Raw genomic sequence first — 15,000 nt, 5'->3', positions numbered from 1 at the left:
CAGACACAATCATCCTCTGCCTAACAGGGTCATCATGTCACACGTGGCTGACTCCTGCAGTTTTCTCCCCCTCTCTGACCTTGCTCGGCTCCAGCTCCTCTCTCCTCTGCTCAAAACATGATGATGTGTTCCTCTGCCTATACATCTTTGAGCAACTGTTAAATTTTGACTGTATTTAATACCTGTCACTCATAATGCAGTCTCTTTGCTTCTGTTTGCAAAGATGTCCTGTACTGTATGTCTGGCTGAAATACATTTTTACAAGTCACTTCCTGACTCCTGGTTTCAATTATTATTTTGATCTTAAATGTTTTTTTGTTTTGTTTTGTTTTGTTTTGTTTTGTTTTGTTTTGTTTTGTTTTGTTTTTATTGCAAAGCTGCCCATTTTTCACACCCTGACCCCACACAACAGTGCAGCCATACTGGCATTCGCAACAAGATCATATGGTTCTTCGTTCTTTTGGAAAACTTAAAACATGTTTAATTAGCCCATTTATCTCATTAACATAAATAATACTAATTACATTGAAAAATTAATTATTTGTCGTTAAAATAATGGTTGTTGTATGTATATTAGAGACCCTCACAGGTGTGTGTTCATGGGGGCTCCTTATTATGGGAAGCTCAGCCCCCATTGGCCCCCACATAACTCCAACCCTGCTCCAACCACCATCACTCACTGTGTTCATGGCCAAGGAGCTCAAAGTTGAAGCTGCAATGCATAGGTCAAAGGTCAAAACGTAAACATAAACACATACATATCACCTGCCTAGTGGAAGATAGGCAATACAGCCTCCCAAACACACACACACACACACACACACACACACACACACACACACACACACACACACACACACACACACACACACACACACACACACACACACACACACACACACACACACACACACACACACACACACACACACACACACACACAGCTGGTGCTTCTCTCCACCCTGGACTTAGTAATTTCTGGCTGGCCACTTAAAGCAAACAGTTATAATGGGCGAAAGAGAGACAGCTATGTGCAGTATGTCTCACTGTCTCTGTGTCACCTCTATGCCAACCATCTCTGACTCAAGCTGAAAAACAATGAACAGGCATCACTGGCACACAGAGCAGGAATCTGTTTAAAACGTAGAAACTCAACAGGTGCTTTTCTCCTTGAACTTGTAGTTACACAGTAGGCCTACACACCTCCAAAAGCTCCCAAACCTGAACTTGTCATGAAAAATAAAACAATCGTGAGGTGGTGATCTATTAATACCAGCGACCGAGACCACTTTGTAAGCAACTCACCAGATATTTGGCACACACGCTGATAGTCCTCGCAGCAGTCTCCAGTTTTCTGACAGTAGGTATCACAGTAGCAGACTGTTTTCCTCTTGGTGTACTCGCAACATTCGTTATTTCGGCCGGTGCAGCAGTTCGGGTTGTCCCTCTCCCCGCAGCCCGCCGCAGCCTGTGACACGATCACCCCGCCGAAAAGCGCTAAATAACCGCACACAAACAACCCGAGACGCGCTGAGATCCATCCATGCGCTCCCATCACGGAAACTTCTCGGGAGACTTGGATCCTCTTGTCCCACCCTTCACTCCGATAACGCTTTAAATTGAAGCAGCCTAGACTAGTCTATGAATAAGATATGATGTTATTGTTGGTGTTGGTGTCATAAAATCCAAGCAACATGATGGTCTTAGGTTAGCCACGACGGAAAATAAACCACTAGCCCACATGAACACCTACATGAACCACTGATGCGTAAAAGTGGAGCAACCGACTCTCTATCCCTCTATTGGACACCGCCCCTTACAGTTTGTCGGGGTGGTCATTAGGAGAGACCTACAGTAGGCTGCCTGCCTACCAGTGATCTATCTCCCTCTCGCGCGCGCAAATTATGTCAAATGCAAGAGTGTCATTATGTTTTGTCCTAGCCTCACTGTTACCAACCACTGAGAACATCGGAATCAAAAACACATTAAAGTAGCATAGGACAACTCCCCCAAAATACACGAAGACCAATATTTCTAGAACGTTTTTAGTGATGCCATGCACGTTGCGTTATTTCCAAAACTGGGACGAGAACGGACAAATTATGGAGAAATTCAAAAAATGATAGCGACCCAAACCTACAAAACACGACAGAGAAAAGACTGAAGTGTGTGTGGCGGGGGGATCGCTGTAGTAATCATCCATGCACGCTCAAATCATCTGGATCGGTTTATCTCCGGATCAGAATATCAGCACCACGGACAGCGGCGCAACCAGTTTACGGTATGGGGGGAACAAAAAAACAATTAAGGTTAGACGAAATTATTTAGTAAGCAGTCATTGCAGAAGGCGTGAAGCGGTCCTTTATTAAGCTGCAGTAATAAATCCTCTCCACTCATCTCGGAGAATTAAGAGCGTCCACCCTATTGAGACAGAGAAAGACTGGAGAACAATAACATTACTTTCCCTTCAACGGGCCTGAGTGAATGGTGGCTCCCGGGGGAGAAGCTGCGCAATGGATGGATAGCCTACTGTAAAAGCGCATCGGGAGGAGGGGAAGACACTAGACTCTAGACTAGAGAGACAATCTGCATTATTTGTGGCCTGAGTGTTGGGGAGCAGGCGGCGGGGAGGAAGGGGGGCGGCGGTGGGGAGGGGGGGGATATAAGGCCTCCACTGGAAGTGTCTCCTTTCATGAGTTCAAAGATGATGTGGAGGCTGAGTTGTGTTGATCTCTGTCAGAGTGACATGAGAGATGTTTTAGCGTCACGTCAGAGAGAGACAGAGAGGAGGGAGTGATGATGGTAGGATGAAGGGAGAGCCCAGCTCTGACCCTCTTCATAAAGCCCCATTGTACAGTCATGAAGACGAGGGGAGGTCTCTCTCTCGCCGCTGCGTGTGTGTGTGTGTGTGTGCGCGCGCGCGCGCGATTCATGGTGTTTGTGCGTGTGACCCTTATGCTATCATTCACAGATGCGTCTCAGGCTCTTGTAGAAACAACAGGTGATGTTGTCCTAACTTAGGACAGCACCCCCTAGTGTTCAAGATATATCTTACACCAGTAAGGTTTCTCATCTCTGTTTGGCATTTAGCCTACTGTCTTGCATTTCTGTGATGTGACGCTGTTCATGCTGTCATTCCAGGTAAATGGATAGTTATTGACCTATTGGTGACCGATGCTGTCGTCTTGCTGCTACTTTGTCTTCCCTTTACTGTCTAACACCCCCCCCCCACACACACCACAGTTCAGTTCATTCTGTCCACTTTCCTCATGCCCCTAATTCAGTCCATTTTGTCCACTACAAGCTGTCCTCACCCTGAGTTCAACTCATCTTCAGCAGAGCACTGTTAGGCCTGCTACATTCCTTTTCACAACAAACACTGGGGCACCAGGGATTTGGATTAGTGTGTGTGTGTATGTGCGTGTGTGTGAGTGAGAGAGAATGAGAGAGAGGATGAGAGAGAGAGAGATGGATGGACAGTTGAATCACCCTACATGAGCATGGGCCAAGACTAGAACAATGAGTTCCCTGTTCGACCCCTCCCTACCTGCCCCCCAGGGTTTGTCCCAACATGATCTGTGGTAAGAGGGCAGCACAACAGAGAAACAACCAACATTCATATTGTCAGATGCTTATTTATTAATGAGTTTCCACCCCCCTCCCCCCCGCACAACAAAAAGACTTAGATTCAGCATGGAGAAGGAGGGGGAGTGTTTATTGCACAAGCCTGGTCATAAAGAATCCACAGCGTGCCACACACACACACACACACACACACACACACACACACACACGCACACGCACACACACACACCCACACACAGGGCATTAATTGACTTTTATTTGCAATAACAATAACGATCTGCCTCAGCTATTTGGCAACAGGGAACACATTTTGTTTGGCCAACCAGAGAGAGAACAACAGCTAATACAAAATAAAATATTGTTAAACTTCATTTCTAACCACATGGGGAAAAATAAAACCCATCATTATTTTACCACAATTGTTACAGCAATACTGTTTTCACATTACCGGTAATGGCACAAGAACACACAACACATAAACAATTGGTTGTTATTAACAAAACAACACGATTGGACCCCAGAAATCTCAAATAAATAAGACTAAAGACTTTGGTTAAGTCATTAAATTACAAACCGATGAGTAATAATTCTCTAGTCGCAGTTACAAAACAACAGAAGAGCAAAAGGCACATGAGTGAGGCAATAATAAAACAATAACCAGATATACCCCTGCCAGCACTATGCAATTGTCAAGATATGGGGCAGATCGCCTAAGCAGTAGCAAAACAATGTTTCAAGAAAGAACCACTAATTTCTTATTTTTCTTGAGCCACTAATTGAAGTGAAAACAAGCCCTGAAACATGTCACCAAAACAGAACAGCAATGAATACGGATTTTGAGCAGTTTGACAACAGCTTCTGGTATGTAAGGAATGTATGCGGAATGGAAAACTGTTTAACCTCTATACTATAGTATAGAGTCTTTACGGAGTGTCTCAATGATCTGTCAGAGCTGCTGATCTAAACAAGACACACAAGGCAGCAGGAAGCGGAAACAATAGCAGTGATGTGCTGCAGTGCCTCCATGGCAGAGTATAAAGAGGTCAAAGGTCACGTTGTCTGTCTGACTCAGTGTTGTTGGGTCATTAGAGTCACAGTGTAAGACACGGTAAGTTAAATATTTTCCTAAAATCTTCAATAAAACACTTTTACACCCAGATGTGATTACAAACTTAACACTGTACAAGTCAACAGCACCCAACCATATAGCTACGGTATTCAACATTCACCTTTAAATAAATATATTGGTAACGTTTGTCACAATATATTCTGAGTAATATTATAATACTATCCGCTCTTCTCTTGGTAATATCAGGCTACTCTTCTGTGTACTGTGAACACATTTTCATACGGTTTGGCATTTGGCACCGGAATAATAATATACTTTACAATAAAACTACAATGTTCATATTAAACTAAATTTGAATCTGCATCGTATAAAAATAATTGGCATATCATAAACACAAAATCAATAAAGGCTTTGTCTTATTATGGAACTTATTGCAGTTTATGTGACTGCAAAGTGCAATCTGGCTCCTCGGGCCTTCAAGCCATATTAGGCACACCGGAAGAGACAGAGAGCAACTCTAACTCAAGAAAACTCAAGGAAAGAGTATGACACCTGTAGCCGTGCAGTAAACATCAGTAAAACAGCTGCGAATGAGTCAAAATGATACTGTTCCTCACTCCTGGGCCCAGTTGCACAAAGCACATTAGGTTAAGATTTCCCTTAGAGTCAGATTTAAGCTGTCCATAAAATAGAATCGGCTGCACAAAACACCCTTAATAAATCTTCTCCTTAAGGTTAAATCTTTTAAGGAAAACATAAGCACAAGATTTAAGGGTGTTTTGTGCAGCCGATTCTGTTTCATGGACACCTTAACTCTGACTCTAAGGGAAATCTTAACCTAAGGTGCTTTGTGCAACTGGGCCCTGGTCTGCAGCTCTCCAAGCCCAAGACTGAGCTTCTGTTCTCGAACTATCGGGCTTGCACTCGTAAGCAGCCCCTGTCTATGACTTCTCGGTAAGCATATTAAGTTCAGCTCTCTCTGGCACCCTTCAGTGGCTAGCTTTATGTTAAAGAAGGAGGTCTACTGATCTGGGATCTGTGCCTGAGGGCTGGGGAGCAGCAAGCTGCTGCCCCGTCTCATTCTGTCTTCCAGGTCCGATTCAGAACCTTCACCACTTCCTCGTAGATGATGAACACTATGGCCACGTCCAGACACACACGGCCCAGCCGGGGAACTGTCCCTTTATAGAAACTACAGGAGGGGGGAAGAGAGACACAGAGAGAAGGAGACAGAGAGAGAGACACAGAGAGAGAGGGGTGAAAATATGACATTGGGAAAGTCTGTCCTACATGCTGAAGTGTCATTCCCCATATTCTCATAAAATACAGATGGCATAACTTGTCTATTATAATAGGCTACCGGCAGACTACTAAATAGGTTAGACCAGTGATTCTCAACCTTTTTCATATCAAGGACCCCTGATTTACTACATGTTAGACCCCCATTTGTTGAGATTTCGTCTCTTGGACCCAAATCTGAGAATATTTGTATTGCTAGATTTTGTCCAAAATGCCAGGACTATTACTGTGTTGTGGGTAGAGGGATAACAGTGAAACTATGATCAAAATAGTCATTCTTCTACATTTTATGATTGCATTAACTTCTTGTAACTGAAATAATGGTGAAGTTTAACACGTCATCAATTTGCTGGGGACCCCCTGAAACCTCGTCAAGGACCCTGGTGGTCCCTGGACCCCATGTTGAGAACCACTGGGTTAGACCAAAACATTGTTAGGTTTCATTATGCTATCATTCATAGATTTAGTTTGTTTATTTGTTCACTGTTTTTCAATTCAATTTGTTAAGTAGGTTTGAAATCAAGGTTGAAGTCGAATGCACCAAAAGGCACACAAAGGCAGGCCCAAACCTTGTAGGCCTTGTAACAATACTATGCTGTTTTAGAAATATAGTTGAGATAATGAAGATGCTTCAAGGTGCAGGCCCAGTATGACAATAAGGCCAAAGCATGTTTTCCATGTACATGAAACAGCATCATTTGTGAAGTGACAAAGAGCTGTAGACACCCTTTGATGAGAGGGGACAGGCCGGCTGTAACACAGAGACCGTATAAAGTTAAACCACATCAACCAGAGTAGAGGTGGACTCACGCTTTTAGGCCCTCATTTCTCAGGATCTTAACAGCACAGTCCAGCGTGCTTTTATATTTATGCGCTTCAAGACCCTTGAAAGAGAAAGAAAATAGCATTGTTATTCCTAATCAATATCAATAGGTGTTCTGATAAACATACCAGGAACTAAAACATGAATGGGTGAACACATGCTTTGTAATAGCCATCAGGTTATAGTCTGACTCTGTACCTGCATCCTAGTCTTGATGACATCTAGGGGAGTGTTTCCAAACACACTGGCTGCTCCAGCTATGGCTCCAAACAGTCCAGTTAGTGCAGGATGAATAGCTTTGTTGGTGTCATCGCCTAGAGAGAGGATACAAGAGTAAGTAAGAGGCACATGTCTGGACCCTTGTTTATGCTCCACATTTTTTTAAAGCAATTTTTGAGATGCCCACTAGAGGTCAGCACTATGAAAGTACAGACACTGGCCTTCTTTTACAACAAGAGGGAGAATCCATATCATCGCTGTCTGGTGAAAACCCAGTATCTCCAAAATGTCAACTTTTCAGGAACTAAGAAATACAGTGTTGCTTTTAGTTTGCTTTTGAGTTTATCCAATGCGGTCTGAAAGGGTCAAAAGCCCAAGAGGTCAGACAATTTTCTCAACCCATAGAGGAGCATGTAGTCCTCGAGAGGTTTTCACAGGACAACAGCAATATCTTCCAATCTAATCTTAAATGATGCATTTACCTCCCCATATAAGTCAGAATTTGTCCAATTGAACTTGATCCAACCCGTGAGATCATTCCTATGTCTGAATGTGTGCACACTCATTTGAAGTGGTTCCATACATGTTAAAGACACACTGGATGACACAATAGTTACAATTTCATTATTTGTTGAGACCTACCACCAACAGTACACATACCTAATTTTAATTGTTTCAAATAAACAGTGTGTTCTGTTGAGACATGGATCATAGAGCATGTTAAGCAAACAACTAGTTGCATTAGAATGAGGAAGTGAAAGTGCAGATGAGCACTCAGCATTGGTCTTCAAAGTTCAATGCAAATCAGCCGGTATGACTGCATTCATGGAGCAGGTCTACTTCCAGAAAGGTATTCATTGCAGCACATGGCCACACAGTTGCTTTGTTTCAGCGCTCTCAAGAACATCTTGTTCTCAAATTGCAACCGGAAACCCTCAAACATCTCAACCCATCTTCTAGCCCTGAATCATTGTTGGTTTCTTGTTCTCCTCCACCAATAAACAGACAAAACGCACACACGCAGGCAGGCACGCACGCAGGCACGCACGCAGGCACGCACGCAGGCACGCACACACACACACACACACACACACACACACACACACACACACACACACACACACACACACACACACACACACACACACACACACACACACACACACACACACACACACACACACACACACACACACACACACACACACACACACACACACACACACACACACACACACACACACACACACACACACACACACACACACACACACACACACACACACACACACACACACACACACACACACACACACACACACACACTGACCTTTGTACCAGTTCCTGAGAGAGGTCATCACATAAAAGCGAATAGCCTGGTTGGAGCCTTGTTTCAGGATGGTGGCTGTGAGGCCCTGGTATGTCCCTCTCAGACCTGCCAGGCAGCAGAGAAACAGAGGACGACTTCATTAGGTTCTCCTCAAAGTTAGTACACATCATCATCTAAGCCTTTTTCATCAAGAAGACTGGGAACTCTTGGCTTGGCCGGGAACCTGGTTCACTCCAACAGGTATTCCCTTTATCTGTTTACCCTGCTCTGCCTCCACATTAGCTTTATTCATAGTATTCCCATGATGTCACAAGCATTTTCCTACCAATATGGCGCTACAATACACACAGCTCATTTTCTGGTTGTATCACTTGATTGTAATCACCTTTTAATTTATTACAATCACCCGCTATTTTCCTACCAAGATGGCCGTGTGGTGATGTAACAGAATACTATCAATATCACCACCAGCTTGGCTGAAGTGGCCAGCAAGTCTTTCTGTTCCTCTCATTCAATCAATCAACTTTATTTTTCACACCCATTGGTCCATAAAAAACAATACAAAACATAAAAAAGCAATCCAATAACATTTAAAAGAGATGCAGATAAAGCATCAGCACAGGCATTTATGGTAAAAAATAAAACCAAACAGTGTATTTAAAAAAACATATAGGCTGCGGGTCCAGTGCTTCCAGAAGCAAGACAAGTACCTTGTGTCACTCTGTGATATGTCAGTTAAAGGAGAATTTCGTTTTTTCACACCACGGTCCTCATTTCCAGCTTAAAATATGATGTTTTCTACCCACAAATACTTTTGGGTTAATTCGGATCCCCACAGAAGATTTGTCGCACCGAGTACACTCCTCAAACACTCAAACAGGCTAGAACGGGAGCCTGCGGGGCATGCTGCACGCGCTCTGTAAATGACACTTTTTCTGTCACATCGCGGTTCATTCTGGTTGTAAATATAATTATTTAGCTAATAGCTAGAAGCTAAGCTAACAACAACAAAAGAGTCGGCTCCGATCTGCCCCGGATGGGGTTACAGTGCTCATCTTCTTCTTCTGTGGTTTCTCTGAAGAAGTGTGGTAAGAAGAGAAACCACAGAAGAAGATGAGCACTGTAACTGTAACTACTCTAGTCACAAACATTTCACTTGCACTGCTCCACCTGGGGAGTTTGAGTACCGGTAGTATTCTGAAAGCATCATTATATGCCACATTAAGTTTTTTCATTTTCTTACTACTATAGTTGCACCACAGGTGGGCCGTATATAGTGGAGTACAGTACGTTCTAAACAGAGCTACTTTAACATCATTTGTACACATACAAATTTGCGTGCCAGCATGTTGGCTTGGCCATACAGTTTACCAGACTGACGCTGCACATCGTCATCATCACAGAGATCATCCCTTATCACGTGGCCCAAGTATATAACCTTCCTCACTACATCTAGCGGTTCACCTGCCAGAGAGAATGAGGGAAAGATGAGCTTCCTGTCCTCCTTGGTTCGAGCAATCATCACCACACTCTTTTTAGAGTTAAACTTGATGTCATACATCATGCCATATCTAGAGCATACTCTGAGTAGCTGCTGTAGGCCAGCACTGTACGGAGACAGTACCACCAGATCATCAGCATATATGATTAATGAGGCTATCCCCCACCCAGCAGCCAGTTCTACACTCCTTTAATTCTTTAGATAAGTCATCCATGTAGAGATTGAAGAGTTGCGGGGAAAGAATTCCACCCTGGCGCACCCCATTGGACACATGAAAAGGTGTGGACATACTCTTCCCCCACCTAGCTTGCATAGTTTGGTGAGAGTACCAGAACTGTAATATTCTGATTAAGTATGAGGGGACACCACGCTCCTGTAGCTTAACAAACAGTTTCCCGTGGTTGATACGGTCAAAAGCTTTTGACGCATCAAGGAAACACATAAATATTGTGCTGTTACATGTTCTGTACTTGTGGACAATTTCATTATTGCTCAATTCTTTTACTTTACTTTACTTTATTTGTTTATTTGGTCAGGGCAGTACACATTAATGAACAGTTACCTATACAGAGTCATCTATATGATAACAGTAAATATGTCGGATTCCCCTGTAAGAATGTCTTGTAGTATATCTATGGCCTCTGTGTCGTGGCCTTTATGTTCCTCAACGGAGCAGAGATAACAGATACACTGCTGATCAGTACGGCAGAACATCTTCATCACCTCGTCGTGACGAGAGCAGATGGTCTCCTGAAGCTTCACGGTGGCTTGCACCAGCCTATGTTTCTTTAATGGAGCTGCATCATAGTGAGGCTGGAGGTGCTGCTCACAGTAAGAGGCCGGACACGCCAGACATGACTTGAGGGCTTTCCTCTTTCTGCCAGTGCAGACATCACAGGCCACATCTCCAGGTCCGGCATAGCAGTGATCAGGAGGAGCAGCTTGGAGTCCAGTCTTCTTTAGTTCCACCACCAAGTCTGCTAATATGATGTTTTTCACCAGGACAGGCCTTGGTGTGAAGGTCTGTCTGCACTGGGGGCAGCTGTGGATTTTCTTCTGATCCTCTTCATCCCAGCAGCTTTTAATACAGCTCATGCAGTAGCTGTGTCCACAGGGAATTGTCACCGGATCCTTCAGTAGATCCAGACAGATCGAACAGCAACATTTATTCCCGTCCAGCTGAATTCCTTGCTGCGCCATTTCACTTCTCAGTGATAGGGTGTCAGATAGTTTCACTTGCCCACAACAGAAAGTTGTGTTGCGTCTTCCACCACTTATATACCCTCAGCCAGAAAGGATTTATGACATCACTGATGCCATCACGATTGCGTGATGGCCTCGCATGTCCTGCAGCTCACCAAGCTGGCCCTGCAGCGCTGTGTGGCCAATGAGACCAGCATCACTGATGATGTCATCAGTGGGATTTATGACATCACTGATGATGTCACAGTGGGATTTCATCAGTGGGATTTATGACATCACTGATGATGTCACAGTGGGATTTATGACATCACTGGAATTTATGACATCACTGATGATGTCACAGTGGGATTTATGACATCACTGATGATGTCACAGTGGGATGTATGACATCACAGTGGGACAGACAGAGAAACAGACAGACAGAGCCCGGACAGACAGAGCCCTAGCTCCCATTTATATGATGATGATAATGCAAAATGATCAAATTGTCATACATTATAGGAATTTTGATCGTACAGCATAGTGCGAAATTATCGTACAAATGCGATAATTATCGTACACCTGGCAATGCTACTACTGTGACATCAAAACTTTGTTAAAAAAATTTGCTTTATTTAGCGAGAATTTGCAGTAGTTGTTTACAGCACCGATTATAGTAAAACATTTTGATGCACTGTGGGGTCAATTTTGGATCAAAAAAAAAAAATCAGTTGGCCAGTCTAACGATGCAGATGCTTGGGACTGGACCTTTGTGCAAAGTTTGGTTTATTTTCATACATGGGAAGTCCAACTTTCCGAAATAAGAAGAATAATACAAATACAAACAGTGGCCCTGCGCTTCGCTGGCCCGGCCACTAATAACAGCTGATGACCTCCTGACCTTTCAACCTAAAATATGAAACTATATTATATTGTTTTCCACCATCATGCAATAAGGCAATAAGGCCTTAAAACGCATGATTTCAGCTGCATTACCCTGTCTGAACAGTAGGTGTCAGGTCAATTCTATGCGTTGAAGCTTTTATTTACCTTGTACTCTGATGATCTCTCGGACTCCATGGTAGAAGCCCTTGTATTTGGGGTTGGCTGAGCTCTGGTCATGGATGAATTTAACCTTGGGAGATAACGCAGAGACAAGATTATTGTTTCCACTGGAGAGACGACCAAGTTTAGTCTGGCTCTCTCTGTCAAGGGACGTGTACTTTCTAATGAAACTGAATTCAGGGAATGTGCAGGGTCACACGGCATTTCCAAAAACAGCCTGCATGACGTACCGATACTGCTTTAGAATAAGCAACACCTGCTCAGGTTCAAGTATTTCCTTTAAGCCTACGAACAGGATAATCGGTTTCATTGCTCCTTAAGAGCAGAGAAGTGCTAAAATTGCTTCTACCGGTACTTCTATTTCTTTTGTTTAGAATGGTTCTGAAAGTCCTGACATACAGTATGTTTCAGGTGGATATGATGTTGCATGTAAAGCATGGGAAGCACTCACACTTTTGTTTGCATAATACCTGATCTTCTTTAGGAACACCTTTGCTAAACACAAAATGCAACGTGATGTATGGATGTTTCTTGTATGGTGATGTTAACTGGGCACCAAGAAGCTTGGTAATAAATATACCTTGATGGTTTCCATGGGGCAGACCACAACAATAGCCTCCATCACACCAGCTCCAAGCCCACACAGCAGGCCTCTGGTGCTGTCCAGCCGGCCAGACTCATCCTTCGCATGGTTACTGAGAAACTCAAACACCCCAAACCTGAGGAGGAGAGCAGAAACAGCACAGAATTATGGTTATTATGTTGGCAGTTGTTGGAGAATGTTTGATTGGTGTGCCATGGATTTTAGTCAACCAAGATTATCTTCAAGCCTGTTTGCTGCAAAGGCTGAGGTAACAAAAATAAAAACAAATGATCCTGCAACAGGGAGATAATTCCCTGTGTTATTACCTACCAATAAAACAACTACAGTGTGGAAAAGTGCCACTGTGCCAAGTAGGGCTGCAACTAACACATTATTTTCATTATTGATTAATCTGTAGGTTATTTTCTCGACTAATCAATTAGTCGTTTGGTCTATAAAATGTCACAAAATTTCGATCACTTTTCCCCCAAAGCCCAAGATGACATTGTCACATGTCTTCTTTTTTCCACAACGCAAAGATAATTAGTTTACCGGTCATAGAAGAAGGAGAAAAATGAAAATATTCGCATTTAACAAGCTGGAACAAGAGATATTTAGTATTTTCTTCTTAAAAATTTGTCTAAACGATTAATCAATTATAAAAATAGTTGGCGATTAATTTTCTGTAATGGATTAATCGACTAATCATTGCAGCTCTAGTGCCAAGCAGCATAAGATTATTACGTTGCACCAAATCAGCAGGAAGGACATGATAACTGTCATGGAGAAATGAAAGGGATACACCTGATTTCCTTCAAACACAGATTTGATAGGAGACAAACTGCTGGACGTGCAGAATTTGCTACAGGCTTTTATTCTAATTGTCCTGCACTCTTCCTTGTTTGTCGCCGTAACCAACCAACGAGCGCCCAGCAACAGCTGCCATGGAAGCCAGCCCAGGGACACAGAGAGAGAGAGAGAGAGAGAGAGAGAGAGACACAGAGAGAGTGTGTGTGTGTGTGTGTGTGTGTGTGTGTGTGTGTTTTAAGTATCACTGCGATCAGAAAATGTCGTACCAGGCCAGCAAGTCCTTACTTAACAGGAAAGGTTATTGAATGTAGATGGAATTGAATTGTGGTGGAGGCAGGAGCAGGACACTGTCACGAAACAACAGGGGCTGGGGGGGGGGGGGGGGGGGGGACAGAAGAGACGAGAGGGAGGACAGAAACAACAGGGGCGGGGGAGGACAAAAGAGACGAGAGGGAGGACAGACACTTGCTGTTGATGAATGCTTTGTTTTCCCGTGTGGCTGCTCTCAGTCACCTAGGATCACGACACGTGTGCGTCACGTTTAGGTTTCTCTACGGCAAGATCTCCTCATCACCCTCCCTCTTCGCAAAGGTTTGCTTATTTGCTCTGAGTGACGGACGCACAGTTAACTGACTCCCACTGTCAAACAGGAACAAACGCACATAAAATAATAAAAATACATCTGCTCATCTTTTTTATCCACACAACTTCCCCCGACTACAACCGCGTTTTCAGTTCGAGAGATTCAGCAGAAGATCTCTTCCAAAGGTAAATTCCAGTTTTACCCAAAGAGAACCCGAACCCTGTTTTAGAAAAGTGGCTGCCTCCGACGTACAAGTAAGAGCTTAGTTGGCCCGCAATGAGATGGCTGTTCATTATGCCACTGGAGAGAAATATGCTGCTGCCCCCTGCCAATTTTTTCTCAAATTCTTTCTCTACCAATTTAACTTGAACAAAACTTTACGTTTAGAATATGACACATCATGTTTGGGCCGACATGCACGGCCTGCAGTGAGTCATTCTGGACAGCGCAGCTTCATTAGTGGCTCTTTCTACAAGGTCAGAGTGGTGATTAGAAGTGCAGGGGAAAGAAATATAGGAGGTTGGGCAGAAATAGAAAGCTGGAGAGAGGGATGGAGATGTCAGCTTAGGGAAACGGTCAATGGCTCCCTTCGTCTGTCCCTCTCCTATCTCTTCAATCTCTCCTCTCCTCTCTCCTTCAAACAAACATCCAGCAGACTGTATGGTACATGATGGTGCACAGGCAATCAGTTAATGGGACTCTCCTCTGTGCTGAGGAGAGGTGGATGAGAGGGGGAGAGATAGTAAGGAGGTAAGGGGGAGGGGAGGAACCACAGAGGCAATAGAAAAAGCACCAATCGAGAAATGGACGCAGAGGAAGAGGAGGGAAATGGGACGATGTTAAAAGGGATTGTCCATAAATCAAATCTATCTCTCTGTCTCTCCCTTGTGTCAACGTTGACCTCGTCTTTCCATCTCTCCACCATGTTTCTTTTCCTTTTTATTCACCACT

At 43.7% G+C, this 15,000-nt stretch overlaps 2 protein-coding genes across 2 annotated transcripts in view; both read right to left on the bottom strand.

Moving 5' to 3' along the window:
* Positions 1 to 1,555, bottom strand: part of LOC310783453 (somatomedin-B and thrombospondin type-1 domain-containing protein) — a gene marked incomplete at both ends in the record, with an annotated part of 17,188 nt that extends 15,633 nt beyond the window's left edge. The window contains one exon of the mRNA XM_083644319.1: positions 1,306 to 1,555. Coding sequence (XP_083500445.1) covers positions 1,306 to 1,555 — 250 coding nt within the window. The remainder of the gene's footprint in view (positions 1 to 1,305) is intronic.
* A 3,889-nt stretch (positions 1,556 to 5,444) lies between these two features.
* LOC310783416 (tricarboxylate transport protein B, mitochondrial) overlaps positions 5,445 to 15,000 on the bottom strand; it is a 26,060-nt gene continuing 16,504 nt past the window's right edge. Inside the window, exons 4-9 of the mRNA XM_083644277.1 lie at positions 12,654 to 12,792; positions 12,059 to 12,143; positions 8,326 to 8,430; positions 6,975 to 7,090; positions 6,764 to 6,837; positions 5,445 to 5,846 (exon numbers count right to left, since the gene is read on the bottom strand). Coding sequence (XP_083500403.1) covers positions 5,732 to 5,846; positions 6,764 to 6,837; positions 6,975 to 7,090; positions 8,326 to 8,430; positions 12,059 to 12,143; positions 12,654 to 12,792 — 634 coding nt within the window. The 3' untranslated portion in view covers positions 5,445 to 5,731. The remainder of the gene's footprint in view (positions 5,847 to 6,763; positions 6,838 to 6,974; positions 7,091 to 8,325; positions 8,431 to 12,058; positions 12,144 to 12,653; positions 12,793 to 15,000) is intronic.

Source organism: Poromitra crassiceps (assembly GCF_964638095.1).
Source record: "Poromitra crassiceps genome assembly, chromosome: 10".
NCBI classification, from domain to species: Eukaryota; Metazoa; Chordata; class Actinopteri; order Beryciformes; family Melamphaidae; genus Poromitra; species Poromitra crassiceps.
This window is presented reverse-complemented; position numbering and strand designations above follow the sequence as displayed.